Source organism: Anas platyrhynchos, chromosome 1 (genome assembly GCF_047663525.1).
Source record: "Anas platyrhynchos isolate ZD024472 breed Pekin duck chromosome 1, IASCAAS_PekinDuck_T2T, whole genome shotgun sequence".
Classification (NCBI taxonomy): domain Eukaryota; kingdom Metazoa; phylum Chordata; class Aves; order Anseriformes; family Anatidae; genus Anas; species Anas platyrhynchos.
The window spans coordinates 56,100,123-56,118,957 of NC_092587.1; the positions used below are offsets into that span (position 1 = coordinate 56,100,123).

The 18,835-nt window shown below is 39.7% G+C and overlaps 1 protein-coding gene across 2 annotated transcripts in view; it reads left to right on the forward strand.

Moving 5' to 3' along the window:
- LARGE1 (LARGE xylosyl- and glucuronyltransferase 1) overlaps positions 1-18,835 on the forward strand; it is a 285,774-nt gene that overhangs the window by 158,087 nt on the left and 108,852 nt on the right. For both annotated transcript variants that reach the window (XM_038180825.2, XM_027449977.3), the window contains one exon: positions 35-158. In XM_038180825.2, coding sequence (XP_038036753.1) covers positions 35-158 — 124 coding nt within the window. The remainder of the gene's footprint in view (positions 1-34; positions 159-18,835) is intronic.

Genomic DNA, 18,835 nt, shown 5'->3' on the forward strand with positions numbered 1-18,835 from the left:
TGGACCAACATATTTTTCTCCCTTCTCGTATCAGGCGAAACCCACTCCACTTTCACCTCATCGCGGATGCAATTGCCAAACAGATCCTCGCAACTCTGTTCCAGACGTGGATGGTCCCTGCTGTGCGCATAGACTTCTATGATGCAGATGAGCTCAAGGTAAAGACAAGCACAAATGTTACTCATGCACTTCTGGTTTCACGTCACCCTTTTCTATTCATCTGTCTGGACTGGGGATTGAAGGAGAATAGCATTCGTCCTGGCTAAAAATAACCCTAACCCACATGATTGTAATCTATGTTGCACTTAACTAGAAGAGACTGATTTGCTAAAACCAGTGAAGTTTTTCTTCTGATGGTATATATTTTGTAGCAGCTTAGAATTTTACCTGCTCTCAAGAGGATTCTGTTTTTCTGGGTTGCATTGCATCTGACCACATTATGTTTTCCTAAGGATGCTTCTTTATAGAACTAATGGAGGAATCACAAGTATCTTGTTTAATAAGCCCAAGTCTGTTATCAGAAACGATCAATCTCCTTGCATTTCTCAAGCATGGATGTGTAACAATGTAAGTACATGCACTCTGAAGAGGTATCAATATTAAACTTTGAAATAACTACCCTTTTTTATCTGGATGCCCTTTCAAAAGAAATGACTCTGAAGAAAGCAGTGTTCCGATGGGGGAAAAAATGACTTACTCAGGGCATGAAGTAATTATCTTTTCACAGAGTTGAAAAGTTTAAATTAGATCACAGAGACACAGCGCTGAGATTAAGCTACATGTTTTTTAGCTGTGGATGTAGACTGAAGAATTCAGATTTTAACATTTGGAGTGTGTGGCAATCATTTGTATGACTTACCAGACTGTTCTAACTACGCCCCAAAACAAGTGAAAAAGAAAATTTAGAAAATTGCTATGCTAATTAGGGGGTAAATTCAAAGCACACAAAGTTGTAGAATCTTGAATACAAAATGTTACAGAAAGAGGTGGAAAAGGGAAAAATTATCCTGAAGTAAAATATTTTCTTTCTAGCTATTTTTATTTATTTATTGGTTCTTCCATATGAAGCTATATCAGGTATTAACCTAATTAGCTAGAGATCTCCCTTTTGTTCTTTATATCTTCATAGTAAGGAGGAGGTTTGTTCTTGTTAGTCTTGAACATATCTATATTACATGTATTTTTCTGTAAATTGTAGGAAATTACAGTACATAATTAGCCTCTCAGCTGGGCAAGACAAGCCTCTTAATGTTTTCCTTCTGGTCATTTGGGTATGGTCCAATCCAGCTAAGTAAATAATAACCAAGAGAGTTTACATCAGTGATCCCCAACTTACTGATTTATAAGCAACAACATTGTGCAGATAAGATGCTGTAGAGTAAAGCCTTGTTTTGTGCCTTCCTTTTCACTTTAATTTTTGCGTGGCTGGCAACCTAAGGCAACACTGGACTGTCTTGTATATAATCCATAGGCTTTAGATTTGGAAACCACTTTCTTACTGGATATGAGTAATGACACATAAATACAACCTTACTGGTCAACCATTCTTGCTCAGAGCATACCAAGCAATTTCCCTGAATTCAATACTCAAAAAACACTCTATAAAATAGTACACAGCATAGATGAATGTGATGGACAGCAGGATTTTTTTTAAAAAAGGGATTTTTAAAAACCCAGGAGTAATACTGGCTCAAATCCAGATCATGCGGCAAGTTTTAGCAAAAAACTGTTTAAGGAGCTGTTTAAAGGCAGCTGTGGGAGCTCATCTCTTTTGTTTCCTACATAACCTCTAGAGAGGATTTAATGATTGTTTTGGGTTCATGTTTTTGACATGCACTCTTGGGAGCTACATTATGCAGTCCAGTGTTAGGAAAATGTAGAGCTTATTCTGGAATGTTTTACTTTTCTACCTTTCTCTGAAATGATCTATGAATCCACTGTTGCAGTATATACCAAGTCTCAGTTTGAAAGGCCCTCCATAGTGCTTTTTTAAACCTGTAATCAATACTAATTGCTGATGTTTAAGAGGTTTATACTGAACAATAGCTTGAGAAGTTTCTGCTTAGCTTTCATTCACCACTGTTTCATTGTTTTGGAGTACATTTTCACTGCTACAGAAAACATTTCATTTCATGTTTGTTTGTTTTTCTTCCCTTGGGTCAAGTATGAGCTTCCAGCCCCTTGCTTCCTAATGCAGCAGGAGCGGGGCATGTTAGCTTAAGCCCTTAAGTTCTAGGAAAAGTCCTGCTTCTGCTCAGCCAGTGGAAGGGAGCACATAATGTTAGATCCCCCATAAATAGTATGAATGCTTGTTTGCTTTCAAGTAGCTATTTTGAATTCAGGCAACACAATCCACTAGAGTATTAATTTTTTAAAAGGCAAAATTTGGAGACAGAAATATTTGGAAATGTTTCTTAACATCTGCAGCTCTTAAAGGCACACTGTTTAGTTTAGAGTAAGAACAACCAGTATCCTGAAGGAAGGTAGAGGAAATGAGGCTCTGTAGTAGTTGATATTTCCTCTCAGGTTCTAGAGGAGGGCTGGATGCCTCATAGCAAGAAACAGAAGACAAGGTACCACTGAGTATCCCAGATGTTCTAGTGCTGGCAAACAAACATAGCACTTTGTATGCTGCCGTGAATTAACCATGTCAGATACTCCTTTTAAAATTTAGAGAAGACTTATTTTTCCTTTTTGCAAGATGACACAGCTGTTCGTATTTATCCTGCAGAACACAAAGCCTATGTTCATTCTCTCCGTGGAGGTAGGTGCTGCCAAACTAACACCAGCCTGCTTAAAAGGGGCATAAATCACAGGAGAACATACCCACAGCGATGTCTTTGAGGCACGTTATAGGGGATGCAGCAGAAGAGGAGGAGACCTGGCTGTGGAGCTGAACCAAGGCAACAGCATTTCCAGGAGAATGGTCAGACACAGTTGAGATGGGAGCTAGGCAGATATATTTATTCCAAACTGTCATTTTTATGATTGTAACTGCAAGTTCTAGTAGGACGCTTGTAACCTCCTCCAAAATATTTTGGTGAGTCTTCTCATTGCCTTACCAGTAGGACAAGGGAGACCTGTGTTTAAAAGCTCTTCCTCACCTCAGAAGCCGTCTATATTGTGGACTGTACTGGCATTGCAACTGTCTCCCATTAACTAAACATGCTACCTGCAGTTAGTAATTAGCAGTAAGCATCCCTGAAGAGTGGAGAGCTGGTAATGGCAACAGTAATAGAGACATTTCATAGCTGCTGCAGAGTTTGTGATTTTTCTACTCGGTATGGCCCACATGTGTAACACTTCCACATCCACATAGCCACATATGGCTCTGATTTCAAACTGGAAAGTGACTTGGCGTTGTAGATTCACTTTATGTGCTCACATCAGCCCTGTCATTCAGCTTTGGTCCTAATGCAGTAGATGTAGCTGTTATAGCACTGCCTCTCACCAAATAACTAGAAATGGAAAATTATCTTCTTTGAACATTAAATAAAAGAAAAATATATACCTGTGAAACGTTGATCTAAAAGATCCATTACAGCTGTGGTTTGCAAATATTATGCTGCAGGTTATTGTATTTTTTCAGTTCAGTCTGACATGAAGAAAGTCCAGAGCTAACCATTAAAGATGTGCACACACTAGCACATAGCACTAGCACTTCATTATTTGATGTGGAACCTCATGCCGGTTCGTTCACATGGAAGTACAGGCATTAAACCCAATGTGATCAGTACTGGCCCAGAGCAGAAGGAGCAGCTGATAAAGCAGTACTGAGTATGTGATGTGTGGAATATAGATGAGGCAGGTTTGTTTTTCCAGATGTTGCCTGACAGACTGCTGACAACATCAGGTGAACTGAGGGAAGCAGAAGGTAGAAGGAGCAGTTGTCTGCTCTGCTGTGTGTGAATGTTGATTGCCCAGATAAATGTAGTCTCATCATCACTGGTAAAGCAGAAAAGACACGTCCTTTAAATAGTTGGGCCCACAAAAGTGCTGCAGTTGATCTGTGAACTGGAAGGTAGGGGTGTTGATTAGGTTTTTGCAACAGATGAATGTTTGATCTGAAAGTGAAATGTGAAAAGCTTTTCAGTTTTCTGCACATACGGACAATACTCCAATATTTATTGTTCCCAGAAACAGTAGACTATGAATCTCAGTACAGATGCTGCCTTAGGTGATTTCATACCTGAAATGTTGGAGTAGTCCATAAATTCAATCACGGTAAGATGCATGATCCAGAGAGGAAATTCAAGCTGGAATAATGTGTGGAATAAGTATTACCTAACTTAAGGCATTTACTTAAGCATGAAATGAGTTGTGTCTTAGCAGTTCCATTTTCTTGCCATCTGAACTGTGAAGGTCAGATGTTGACATCGTTTGGTCAGACAGAGAGGCAAAGACTATCAGATTTAAGTATGAAAAATAATTATTTAATTGTAAAAGTAGTGTCGCTGGGTCTCAAGGCTGTCTGTGTGCATACCCAGTCCACTTAAGTTGTTTATTCCTCTGGTGGTCCAGGAACTCTTGGGTATCACCTGCACAGATGAGATAATGGGCTGGTTTGAGATAGCAGACCAAAATGAAACTAGTCAATTGACTGAACTGCTGGCCATCTGCAAAAGTATTTGACAGATTGTAACCGGAGCTCTCCCAGTGGGAATTTCTGACAGTTCTTGAGATTCCCCAGGCAGTTCCTGCTGTGCCTACACCAATTTGTGTGCTTAAATGTGTTGATTAACATCCTGGTTGGAGAATCTGGTGGTCTCAGAGATTCTCGGGCAGTTCCTGTTGGAAAATTCATGAATTTTACAAGAGTAAAAAGCTTGTAATTATTCAATCAAAACAGTTCCTACATGTATAAAAATGATCATGTAGGACAGCAATCTTTTGTACATACTTTAGATAGTTAGGAAATGTTTTGTATGTAGGTTAAGGTGATCTATAGTGATGGATCAGGCATGTGCAGGAGTGGTCATGTAGGACAACAGCTGGATTATAAAAATTGGACAGAACAGTGTTTGTTAGGGAGTCTCACCCAATCCAACTAAGATACACCTGCAATGCCCCTTACAGTGGAGCTCCCGACACTTTCCAAATAGCAGCCAAGTGTCCTGTTTGAGAAACTGGATTGTCCATGAAAGAGTTACCCTAAGCCAATATCCCAATAACAAGTTAGCTTTTTTTTAACATATGCTCTGTTCATAACGTCTGTGCAACAAATGACACCAAAAGCAAATCAAATACCGTGACATTTTTTGTTACCAGGAAAGCTTTTCCAATGAATGATAGCACTGGTGGGGCTGCACATATCATACATTGCCATAGATCAATTTTGGAAATGTGTTCAAGAAAGCACTTCCTACAGAACTTCAGATACCACCTGCTGAACATAGGCGCTAAGGACTTCACTGACAATTGGGAGGATGTGAGATATCTGATGAACAGGTTATTAGTTTAGTGTCAGTCACATCAACTACAGACGCAACAGCAATGATAACAGTGTTGAGAAAGCCTTGAATAACAAAACTGGCCAGCAGTCTCCTGTGTCCCACCATTTTCCCTGTCAGGCAGTTGCACTGGATGTTGCAGAAGCAGTCGTCCATAACAATTTATTTTCACAGCACTAGTGACTGGCTACTAGCTATCACTGACTAGAGTAGTTAGACTATATTTTCATTACACAGCATGCAGATTTTGTATGGCTCAAGGGCACTGCATGATTGTTAATCTGTTAAGTAGTTCATTATATGCCCCAGGGGCAGACACACAAAGTTACAAAGCAGACGTACATTACTTTTCTACCTTTATTTTCCACTTCACATGCAAGATCTAATTGTTATTAATGCACTACAGGATGTGAAACACAGCGTCTATTTACATTTACATTCATATATGCAGTGGCAGGTATTGAATTAAAGCATTTCTACACCACTGTGGTTTTGGTCAAATGTTGTCATGTTATGGCAGGCTTGCATTTCACCTGTGTTACACCCTTCTGTAACTGGTCTACTCTACACATCTGAGAAATAGTAAGCATAGACTGCTGCTGCTTCCTGCCCTTTCCCTGTCTCTTTTAAGGGATGTTTAACCTGGTTTCAGCTGGGATGGAATAAATTTTCTTCATAGTAGATGGTATGGCGTGGTGTTTTCTATTTAGGATGAAAATAATGCTGAGCAGTGCTTGCACAGAATCAAGGACTTGTCAGCTTCTTACGCTGCCCTGCCAGAAAGGAGTCTGGAGGTGCTTACTGGGGAGGGGGTGCTCATTTGCTCAGGGGCAGGCTGGGTATTGTATTGGTCAGCTAACAATGGGCAATTGTGTTGTACATGACTTTTTTGTTTGTTTTTTGTTCTCGTTATTCTTCTCTTATTACTATTTCCTTCACTTTTACCCTTCTTATTAAAATCTCCTTATCTCAACCTGTGAGTTTTCAAACATTTACCTTTTTCAATTCCTTCCCACATCCCACTAGGGGGGATGAGCAACTGACAAATGTGTGGTGCTTAGCTGTCTGACGGGTTAAATCACAACAGCGTTTTCTAAAAAAAAAAAGGGAGAAAATGCAAAATTAATATTTTCAAAACAAAAGCCTGTAGATAAAACATGTACAGATTTCCAACTTACTTGTCTTAGTTTTAAACCTAAATTTTCTCATAAAAAATCAGACTTTGTGGATTTGCTAATGAACATAATGAATACCAGAGGCCTGAAATCTCAGGTGATAAAATGCGGTTGTGGTTGTGACACAATGCTACCATGCTAAGAATTGGGTGCTGTTAGCCTTCCTTCATCAGTCATTTTCAGTACTGATGTCTAGACCTTAACAGACCCGGTTTTGTAAGCTGAGGTATTTTCTTGCTTCCAAGCAAGACTGTTTAGAAGGAAATAGGTGTCCACCAGGAAACAGAGAGCAATTCAAATCCCCCAGCACAGATGAACCTTTTTAAAGCAGTCAGAATCTCTCCATGTTGACCAATCAACCTCAGTACTGCTTCCTCTGCCCTCTTGGTTCCTCATCAGCACAAAGTAGCTGTGCAAAAGTACAAATTAAAAACAGATAAAATATAATGATAATAATGATAATAATGATAATGATAATGATGATGATGATAATAATAATAATAATAATAATAATAATAATAATAAAAAAAATAATAATAATAATAGGTTTTCCATCACTGTTTAGACCCAGAACATGAAAAAAAATTAGTAATTTTACATATAACCACGGTGGGTCTTAATTTTGTGCCTATTCAAAACAGACTGTGATGAAAGAAGGTCCATCTAGTGCTGTGGAAACCAGTGAGGCCAGTCAAAATTTGATCATGAGGAGAACAGTCATGGCTGTTGTTACAGATATCAGCAGTTGTCCTCTGCTTAGTGATACCTACATTTTGGAAACCTCTGACTTTGTCTGTGGAGGGAGGCAAGACAGCAAAGGCTGGAGAGTTTTTCGCAGATTTTTGTGCAATTTCTCCTAGGATTTGCACCTGTTGTCAGTGTCATGTAGGATCTGGAACTGTAAGGAATTGGTATACTGGGATGAAGCCCAGTAAGATGCAAGAAGGTACAGTGTTTTCTTGGGCCTCACTCAAAGGACCCACTATGCATACTGTATTATGTTATGCAGTGCTTTAACTGCACATATTAGGATGAATTATGAGTTTTTGATAGTGACACAAACTGTAGTTTAAGCAGGCTATTCCAAAGGAAAGCATCATGCCTGGCTTTATAAACCCCTTAGACCTCCCTGCTGATGCTGGTATCTTGGAAACACTGGAGTTCTTTGTTAATTTTATAACTTTTCTCTAACAGTTCTAGGCTTCTTTGAAGCTCCACCTTTTCTTTATTCTAGGGAAAAGTGGTACAGTCACTATGTACTACAAGGAAGCCAAGGTAGTTGTTCTCCGTGACATATGTGAAGTGAGGAGTGAGGAGCCAATGCTCTTCTACAGCCATCACCCACATTTGTATCATAGTAGCTGACTCCTCTGTGGCATTTCAATAGGAAGGATTCCTGTTTGGCATTCAGCTTCTGTAATGTCACTCTTACTGCAGCAACATGTGCTGCACCTCCAGGGAAAGCTATTTTAGCAGGGGATGAGAAAAGATAAATAACCGCACATGAGATTTTCCAAAGATGATTCAGTTTTACAGAAATTATCCAATGTACCCTGGTGAAAAAAGAATTTAAAAACATGAACTGCCTCAAGCTTATGGCTGCACCTATTGTTTGTACTATATATCCCCATTACAACAGCTGTTTTCTCAGAACTGTATCATCCTTCCATGAGAAATTAAGGCATTTTGCTGTCCTAACCTCACTTTTTTTCTCCACTTGGAAATTGTTTAATGCTTTGATCTGCATATGGGTATAGGTTGTATATTCCCTGTTCTTGCTGGAGAAAGCTAATGGTCATCCTGTGTTCCAGGACAATTTCTTTTCTTGGCACTCGCAGGTAAGAAGCTGTGAAGACATATAATGAGTATGGTCTTAGATCTTAATGGCTTTTCACCTGCTCATAGGGATCCCTCCCTGTCATAGGGCATTTGATTATTGATAGGAGAACAGCAGTCAGAGTTCAAGGCATTCCTATGCAAGATAGGTATTGATTCCAGTATCTTATAGAAATGTTTTGATTCTTGCTGTTAGATTAACAAAGAAATGAAGTGTTTACATTTGTATGTCTGATTGATAAGCTGAAAAATAAATAAAGATAACAGTCTGGAAAGACTCCAAGAGTATCCTCAATTCACCACCAGGGAGTTGGAATTGCTAGAATTCATCATTTGTAAAGTGCTTAGCTTTAACTTGTTTCTGAAACACATCTGAAATTCAGAGAAACATTGGAAAATAGCTCACATGCGAGCTCCTTCCTGTTGGGTGGCCAAGTAGGGGTAGTGTAGGTAGAAAATTTTCTGAATGACTAGGGCAAGAATAGCAGCTCTTGTGGTGAAAAACAGTGTTCACATCACCCAGCCAAACCTCTTCATATGACACTTTTTCCCGACTCTGGCAATTACAAGCCATGCTGTGTGTCTAACATATAACATCAGTGCACAGTGAAGTCACTCCTGTCATAGGTCTTCTCTGACTGTCTCAGCCTGGGTAAAGACATTCAGATTGATTTGGTGCTTAAGTACTTGCTTCAAAGGGGGAATTTGTAATGAGGTCAGTAATTAGATGACATTGATGACAACTCTTTTGGAGTCAACTTGATATGAGAAAGTTTGAATTCCTAAACCATGAAATTTCATTCCTGTTAATGGATATATTGCTTTTCAGATCAAACTGACTTCATCTTGCTTAAGAATAGGTTTTTGGGGTGAGATGTTGGTGTCTAGGTCTCACCCTTTCAGCAAGGATGAAAACTCAGCAGCATTTTGAGGATGAAAACTCAGCAATGTTTTGATCTCCTGATAATTTTCTCATATACCATTCCATTACTTCAGGTTTGACCCTTTTCACAGTTGAATGGATTCCACAGTTTTTATCTAATTTAGATGAAAGCCTTTATAAAACGGTTCCAGATGTATTGTTTTAATCAGCCATTTAGGATCTGTGTTGACCTGTGTATCTGACTGCATTTTTATCTGATAGTCCTTAAGGTGAAACTGCAAGATTACATGGAGTTAGGATGACACCAGTGGCCTTAGTCCTCACTCCAAAAGTTTAAAGAAATGTAAGAAACATGTGGCTGCTACATGTATACATCCTTAAAATGCCGGTCATGCAGATTCACAGTTATCTGAAGCATCTGACCAGGATTTAACCAGAACCTAGGCAAGCAGCTAAGCTGGGGTCATGAATATCAAGCTCAGAATTTCTTGCTTTGGTGGAGCCCAACTTTCCCAATTACATCTTTATTTTCTTCGTAGTGTTTCTCAAGTTAGTTCTGTATTGTTTGAGAGACATCTTATCTCTTTCTACTAACAAAGAAAAAAATACTTTGTTTCCCTGATGCTTTAGTGCTTCTTATACTAGGTTATTGTCAGTTTTGCTTGTTCATAATTGTAATACATTTTATCCTTTTTTATCCTTTTTATCCCAGATGCATTCCAGGAGCTTTTTAGTTTCCAGGAGTTTTGATCTATTGTAATATTTACCATTGGAGAAAAGAACATTGTTCCATGCAATTTTTATCATCTTGCACAATAATTGCAATACAAGAAGTTCCCACTCACCTGGCCTCTAGCCCTGCAGGATAGAAGACCATTTGTTTTCCTGCTAATTCTTTGATTTTGATGAAAATAAGAGAAGAGATAATGCCTTATGGGATGTGTCATTTATCCCATCAGCAGAATGTGTGTTCCACCCACTAATGGGACTCTTTCTTGGTGCAACATTTTCAGCTGTTGAAGTATCTTCAGCCCTGAATGTAGAAATGGTAGAAAAGAAGTTTAGGTCTGTAGAGAGGTGATTTTACTGATGAGATGCTGGGTAATGGCTAGTGACCTCCTTCTGAATAGAGAAATTAATGTTTATTTTTGTTTTATTTTATGTTTATATGCCACATTTTGATATCATATTAGGATGTCAGAGGTCTTATGGAAGCTGCAGTCCCACATCCCTTCCACAGATCATCTTCTGCAACTCCAACAATTGCATTGCAATACCTTCTGTTTTGTGTTGGATACAAACTAGACTAGATCTTTTAGTCTTAAAAGGATGAGAAGTGCTTTCCTCAACATTTTTTTTTCACATTATAATATGTTAGACCTGCAGTTTCCTAACAGATATTGCAGGTTATTAATAATGACTATACCTATTCTGCCACCTTCTTTAATCATCCTAAAAATAGTACTCTTTCCAAAATCTAATAGGAAAGAAAAATCCCACTTACCTTATTTTTGTCATTGAACAGAGGCTATCCAGCATAACATGTTTATGCAGGAGATGGTGTTGCTTTTTATCCTGGTCACTGCATCTTAATGGCACCTGTTTAGCACCATGCCATCACTCAAACTACAGATTGGATGCCTCTGGACCTTAACCCCAAGAGCTGCATGGAAATTTGCCAAAACACATAATGGCTGCTGCTAATGTGCATGTATTTGCATAGTTACTAATATTAAAAAGTTGGCAACAATAATATTTTCATGGATTGTATCTTCCTCGCTGGAACAGTACAAAGAGCTTGTTGATTGATTTCATGTTGAATTAAACCATCCAGTTGATCTTTCTTATCTTTCCATACAGGTGAACCGAAAAGGGCAGCCATCAGTTGCTTTTGACTTTTGACCAAATTCTGGCTGCATCTTCTTATCACACAACTTTTAGCAGAAAGCTCTGATTTCTTGCTGTTTTGTCTAGTCCAGCTCATGTGTTTCTCTTTTCACCCGTTAACTGACAGAAAGGTTAAAAAAAAAATGTTTATGTTATTTTCTAGGGACGACTTGTACTGTTGCCTCTGCTGGAGAAGCAGAACTGGGAAGCTGGTGTTTGGTTTATTCTCACTGATGTCTCTCAGGGTGCTCTGACTATTGTAGATCCTCCACCCTTGATTGCAACACTAAGAAAACAGTAGAAATTGGAAATTGATGCCAAAGTCCCCAGAGGAACAAGAAAAACCATTAAATGGGACTGGCCAGTCTTGTCTTTTCAGTTCTCCAATCTCATCTTGCACAAAGGAATAGAGAAGAGCAGAAAGGACACCCAGCATTTTGGAGACAGCATGAAACAGTGGAGAAAACTAAAAATGTCTCAGTGAGGGTAAAGAGAATAACTGATTTATAGCCAAATGGAAAATGGCCATTTGAGTTTGGTGGGGTTAAACAAGGAGGGAGGGATGGAAACCTGATGGAGGAAAGCCAGCCAAAGCCTTACTGGGGAGGAGCCTTTGCTACATAGATGAGAATTAATTTGCAGTCATTCTCCTCTGCTGTATGCTGATGTTGATTTGGAAGGTTTTATTTGTTCTGCCCCCTTAGTGCCTAACCTTCCTTTCCAGTTGTGGCTTGCTCCACGGTTTCTGCATTTGCTCTACATTATCCAGGACCCAGAGGTTCAGACAATCATCTGTTTCTATCTCAACCTTTTTGCTCACTGCTATTTGTATCCAGACTTGTTGCATGTATGTGTGGAAGATATCATCTGTTCATAAAGCAAGAGATGAGGCGCAATTCTATTAAAGTCACCAGTGCTTCTATGATGAGTAAGAACAACGGCAGTCAAGGCCAGCAGAAATAGAAAAACAATTTTAGCATAAATGTATAAATTCCCATCCTCTTACAGTTCTCTTATAAAATTATTATTATTTTTCCAAGTACCCAGGCATAAGAAATTCTAAATCTAGAAAAGTTACACGGCTTTGCTGGGTTCCTGGTTTCCTTGGCAACCATTCATATAAATAGTAAGGACCTGTTGTGGGGGAGGGAATATCAGTATAACTGAAACCTGTGAATCACCTAGGAAAAACTAAATTCAAGGTCAAAGTTATATGTTCTCCAGCAAACATGAAGAGAATACTCTGTTTTCATTTAAGTCAGGAATCAGGCTCTTCCGTTTATGTTTACTAAATAAATGACAGGCAGGGAGCAAAGGCTTGGTTTTATTTTTGTTTGTTTTGTGTTGTTATGTTTTGTTATGTTGTGGTGTCTTTTTCTTCCCATAAAGATGACATGTAAAGAGCTTCCTTTCGGCATTCCTCGTGAGGAAACTATTACAGGTGATCATCACCTTCTCCTCATGGGCTCTCTACTCAGTCAGAATTGATCTCTCTCTCTTTTGACTCTTTTTTGTTGATATTATTGTTATTACCTGTGAAAATACAGTATGCTAAAGACAGACATAGGTATGAATGTTACCTATACTTATTTTTAACCCCCTGATCTGCTTCTTTCTCAAAGATTGCATTAACCCAGTCTCAGCAACAACAGATTGTTCTTACTCTGCTAAAGCAAGAGAGTAATAAAAGGGATCAGCCAGATGACCCTGTCAAGAGTTTAGATGGGAGGCACAGCCAGTGTGAAATAGGAAAGATTATCCTGAAACTAACCCTGATCTGTGCTAGCGTTGCTGGAATTGTGACTCTGTTTTCATGAATGTGAGAAGGGGCATGGGAAAAAATTGCAGCAGGATGAAATTCTCCTTGTTTGAAACTGAAAAACAGTGATGAATGACTGACATCAAGAAAAATTCCTGTCCTGTGCCAGCGATATGTTTTTTTCCTCCCCTTTTTATTCTTTGTATTGCAAAAAAACTTACTAAAATGATGGTCATTAAAATGGTGACAGTATTTTTCTCCAGCTGAGAAACTACCTGAAAACTACAGTTCTTTCAGCTTTGTCTTAAATAGAGGTCACATGCTTTGAAAAAAATAACAATTTTATCTCGCTACTTCTAGCGTTCATAGCAGCAGCAAAGCACTAAACGAGTAATGAAAAAGCTATGACAACAAGTTATCTACTGTGTCTAGGAAGTTATTTACCCAATCTGAGGAAATAACAGTTGTTATTGTTAACTGATTCACACATCAGAATTTCCAGGGCTGTTTCCCATACTTGGGCCATTTATAAGGGCTGCCAGAAGCCAGCAATTACCAAAGAATTTGGTTGGTCTTCCTTCACAAGGAACCCTCCAACTTGTAGCAAGTTCTTGCCCCAAGTAACTTGCACTAGTTTTCAGATCATTGTCCAACACCATTCAGAATATTTGTGCAAATCTACAACACTGTTTTTATTGTGCTGCGGTGTGGATGTTTTCATCTATTTTGCTTTGCTTTTCTTAAGATCCTGAATTAACTTTATCATCTGATGTAATCTTCAAGAACATGGTACCCTTGTTGAAGTTTTTGAGAGCAAATAGGTGCTGAAAACTTTTGGAAATTCAAGTTTCCAGCAGGTCATTAATTACATTTCTCTTCATTTGAACCTATGTATTCTAGATGCCAGATCCTTTTTATAGAAAAACCTGGCATGAAAGTTCTAGGGAGGCAGTTTCCCCTTGCGACTTCCCTCATCCTTTTGTTTCTGCCTCCTACTTGCTACTCAGTGTTCCCTCAACTTAGTGAATCTGCAGCCATTAAGTTGGGGTGGCAGTGGGATTTGGGTCTATTTGATCCCATTTCTTAATCCTTCCCTAAGAGAGGTACATGCAGACAGAAGCTTCTGCCTCCAGGTATCAACCCAGCCAGTCTGATTTTCAGGCTCTTGCAAGTTACTGGCCTTAGTGGTGTTTTTGTGAAGTCAGCTGAGCAGAAGGGGTGTCTTTTATTTGGAGCAGGTATGGGGATATTATGTCATTGCTGAGGATTATTTTGATTTATTTATTTTCCAGGCATATGAAGGAAGATTCAGGGAATGCAATGAGAAAATCAATGTGGTATTGAAGGTTGCATTTTTCCAGTGTAGAGTGTCCAGAGGACATGCTGCCAGGGAAAATACTTTCTCAGACAAACTTCCCCCATCTTATCACTCTGAACAGGATACATTTTCTGTAGCTCAGGGGGTGCTACAGTGCTATATTCTTTGAGATAGGGAGGAATTCTGCTAAGAAAATGGACAAATATTATTTAACAGACAAGAGGAAGTTGTATGGACAGCAACCTATTCATCAGTAAAAGTCAGGATAGATTTTTTTTTATTTTTTTCTGGTAGGGAGGTAGTCAGATCTGTTAAACTGGACAAAGGCTGCATTTGGAAAGGAAATGCAAACTCAAGTTTATGTGGTTGGTTAGCTAAAACTCTGAGTGCTTTGTTTCCTGGTACTATTATGTACCCCCTCCCAATCCAAGAAGAAAATAGAAAGCAAAGTTGTTAAGTTTTCTGTTAACCTCCGGTATTTAGGAGAAGATATTAAGTGATGAGATAAATTTGTACAGTCCCACAGAATATCTGCTTCTATGCTAAGTACTGTTTTTGTGTTCCAGTCTGTGTATATATAACCCAACACTATGGTAAGGCTGCAAATTGCACTGTCTCTTTTCTCATGCTTCACCTTATTGCTCTTACCATAGTTTCATTTATGTTGCAAAGAGAAGAATGAGTGCAGCAAAATCGTATTTGAAAACAAAGTACCTTTGCCTGTAAGACTCATGACTTTTAGGAGCATGACATATAAAGAGGAATATAATAGCATTTAAATTTAATTAATTGGGTAAATACAAAACTGTGTCCTATGGTGGCACAAAACTTTGAAGTACATTTTTTTCCTCATGTAACTTGCCCCATTCTTTTTCACACTCATGCTCATGACTGGCAACACATCCCTGCATCCTATTTTTCACACTCTTCTTTCTATGCTATTTTTTTCATATTTATCACAGGGAGGATCAGGTGGCAGCTGTTAGTAAAAGCGGAGTAAAATATATGAGATTAAGAATCCTAACTTTATGCGTACAGGGATGGGCTCTGAATTATCCATAACCACTCCAGGAAACAGATTGGCTCTTGTGATAGTTCTGTGAAAAAGAATGACAGGCTGTGGTGGCTTCACCCTGCTGGGCAGCTGAGCTCCACCACCACTCTCTCACTTCTCCTCTCAAAGAAGAATGGGGAGAAAATATGATGGAAAGGGCTCAAAGGTTGAGTTAAGGACAGGCAGATCACTCACCTATTACTGTCACAGGCAAAACAGGATCAACATAGGGAGATTAATATAATTTATTGCCCATAACTAGCAGACTGGAGCAGTGAGAAATGAAAAGCAAACTAAAAACACCTTCCCTGTATCCACTCTCTTCTACCTCCTCCCCTCAAGTGGTGCAGGGGAACAGGGAATTGGGGCTGAAGCATCAGGGACTGATGCTTCATCCCCACCACTCCTTCACAGTCCCTCTCTGCCCCTGCTCCCCGTGGGGTCCCTCCTACAGGATGCCATCCTTCCCGAACTGAGCCTGCAGGGGCTGCCCACAGGCAGCAGCTCTCCAAGCACTGCTCCCACACGGCTCCGCACCACGGGGTCCATCCGTCCCCCAGGAGCAAACTGCTCCAGCACGGGTCCCCCACAGGTGAGCAGCAGCTCCCTCCAGACCCCCTGCTCCTGCATGGGCTCCTTTCCACTGGCTGCAGCTCCGGCCCAGGGCCTGCTCCTGCAGGGGCTCTCCATGGGCCTCAGCTTCCTCGAGGCCACATCCACCTGCTCCACATGTGCTCCTCCATGGGCTGCAGAGTGGACATCTGCTCCATGTGGGACCCATGGGCTGCAGGGGGACAGCCTGCTCCACCAGGGGCCTCTCCACTGGCTGCAGGAGAACTGCTGCTGCATGCCTTGAGCACCTCCTGCCCTCCTGCTGCACTTACCTCAAGAGCTGCAGGTTATCAGTCCTCTCTCCCAGCTGCTGCTGCACAGATCTTTTCTTCTTGTGCTTTCCCAGAGACCCAACCAGCATCCCTCCCCTGGCTTGGCTCTGTCCAGCAGTGGGTCTCTTTTGGAGCCGACTGGAGCTGGCTCTGATCTGACATGGAGCAGCTGCTGGGCTCTGCTCACAGAGGCCACCCCTGCAGCCTCCATGCTACCAAATCCTTGCCACATAAACCAAATACACAGACAAACTGAATTGGTAGATAGCTGAATCCAGACAAGAGTTAAAAATAAGCTGTGGAACTCTTTACTGTAGGATGTTGTGGTTCATTAATATTTACAAGGCGTCAAAAACTCAAATGAAACATCCATGAAAAGCTGTAAGTCACAAAAATTCTACCTCTAGCTCAGAATTGTTAGCCCTGACATGGTCAGGCAGTTGGATTTGATGATCTTTCAAGTCCCTTTCAATTGAACTATTCTATTCTATTCTAGTCTAGTCTAGTCTAGTCTAGTTTATGCTAGTCTATTTCTAAAATTGGTGCAAATTTCCAGATGATGGGAGTATTTATGGGTGAGGTACCACTGTAGAATTTCCCTGTTTTTATGTTCTTCAGTAGACACCTGCCATTGTCCACTGTTAGAGTCTGGCTACTGAGCTCCGTGTACTTTCAATGTGATACCATACAGGCACCCCTAAATTCTTTGTCCTTGCCCATTGATCACTGTTCCCTCTCATTCTGTTCATGTTGGTAGTGTTTTCCACACTGCTCTCTGCTAAGTCTACAAGCTTCCATCCCTTTCAAAAATGCTCAAGATACCTATCCATGTAGAGATTTCATTGCAATATGTATTCATCTGGGAAGCCTGGATAAATTACCTCCATCACCTGTTTCTGGGGGGAAAAAAAAGTACATTTAAGAAAAAAACATCACAAAGTTCCCTAGAGAAGTACAGTACAAGAGTCCAAAAACTCCAGCTGAATATATTTGTGATGAAGAGTAATGGTTTTTGATCTAAACTTGTGGTCAACAGGTGAATTTAAGAGTAAAAATACCTAAAGCCTTTGAATGCAGTTTCCATATAAATCATTCACAGGGGACTCACCCTTTGCCCCTTTCTCAATTCACAGAAACGGGGAGGCTTGTTTCTATTTTTAAGCCATATGTATTAGACTTTTTTCCTTAAAAATGGCACCTCTGCTTACTCTAATCAGCACTTACACAGCTATAGCAACTATGAGACAGCTGAGTTAGGCTGTGTACAGCCTCAATATTTTATCCAGCTTTTCCCAGAGATGGTCTGAGCAGACAACGTGCTGGCAAAGCATCACCACATATGGAAACTCTTGTTGCCACTTCTCAGGTATACATGTATACTAAGGTAATCAGTTGTGTAATAAGCAGACTCATGGGCATGTAGTTTTTGTATTCATAGCCAGAAAGACTGAATAATGTGGATAATTTAGTTTATTTTCAGTCTCCAGTAATAGAAAGAATAAAGCTGATTTGATGAAAGGTCTTTAGTAAGGTGTTTTTTTCACTTAGCTTACTAAAAGAAAAAAAAAAAAAAAGAATCATTGTCAGCACCAGCTAAATGCTTTTCTCTACTCTCCTCTTATGAACAAAAATCCAGATTTTGAGAGCTAAGGATCTGAGGTAAAACTCCAAACTGCGCTATTTATACTGAAGTGCGAATTATACAAATGGCAAAGTATGTCACGTTATTTTGTGTCAGTTTACTCTTTTACTAACTCTATTTTTTTCTGTTCCTGCCATATCTTCTAGGAATGTTTGTTCTCAGAAAGCAACTCTGATCTTGTTTGTAAAGCAAATGATTCACAAACATTCCCTATATGGGCCATTTTAACATTTTAACTATGTAGAGAACAAATATATTAAGACCTACAGAAAATATTTTGATAATTTTTAGGTAAAGGAAATGGCTAAATCTTAACAGTTATATCAAAGAAGGCAGCTTGCAGGATTTTGCAGGATTTTGTGCATCAGTTGCCTTAGCCATCTCAAACTGTCACTTGTTAACTACTGAGAACCTATTCAACAATAATGTTCTTGTATTATCTTGTGGGGGGTGTTAGACTATATGTGGTATACATAGAGAATGAGCCTTTACAGTACTTTTGTGTAGAGTAACAAGTTTTTATTGGCATGAATTTGGAATGGTTATATTATTCATGAATAGCAAAGCCATGAAGAAATTATGCCACGGTCTAATTAACAGTCCTGTTTATATCTTAGTCAACACTGCATCAGGGGAGAGAAAATTTCAGATAGGGTTCACCTATTAACAGGTCAAGGTTCAACACAGACTCATATCAAACACTGTGGACCATTTGGAATAGGGACTGCTCCTTTCATTTTCAAAAGCGACCCTTTTGGACACCAGGCTTCAGGATGGCAAGCTTGTAGTGGTGTTAGATTCTGGGAATCTCCAAGACAAAGCAAGTAACAGCTCCTTCAAGGTGATTCTTTTCAATCTGCCTTTTCCCTTCCCTGCTTGTCTCAGGTTATCCATGAAACATCTGAACCCCTGCCATATTAGGCTTATTTGCATAAGTATATTAGGAG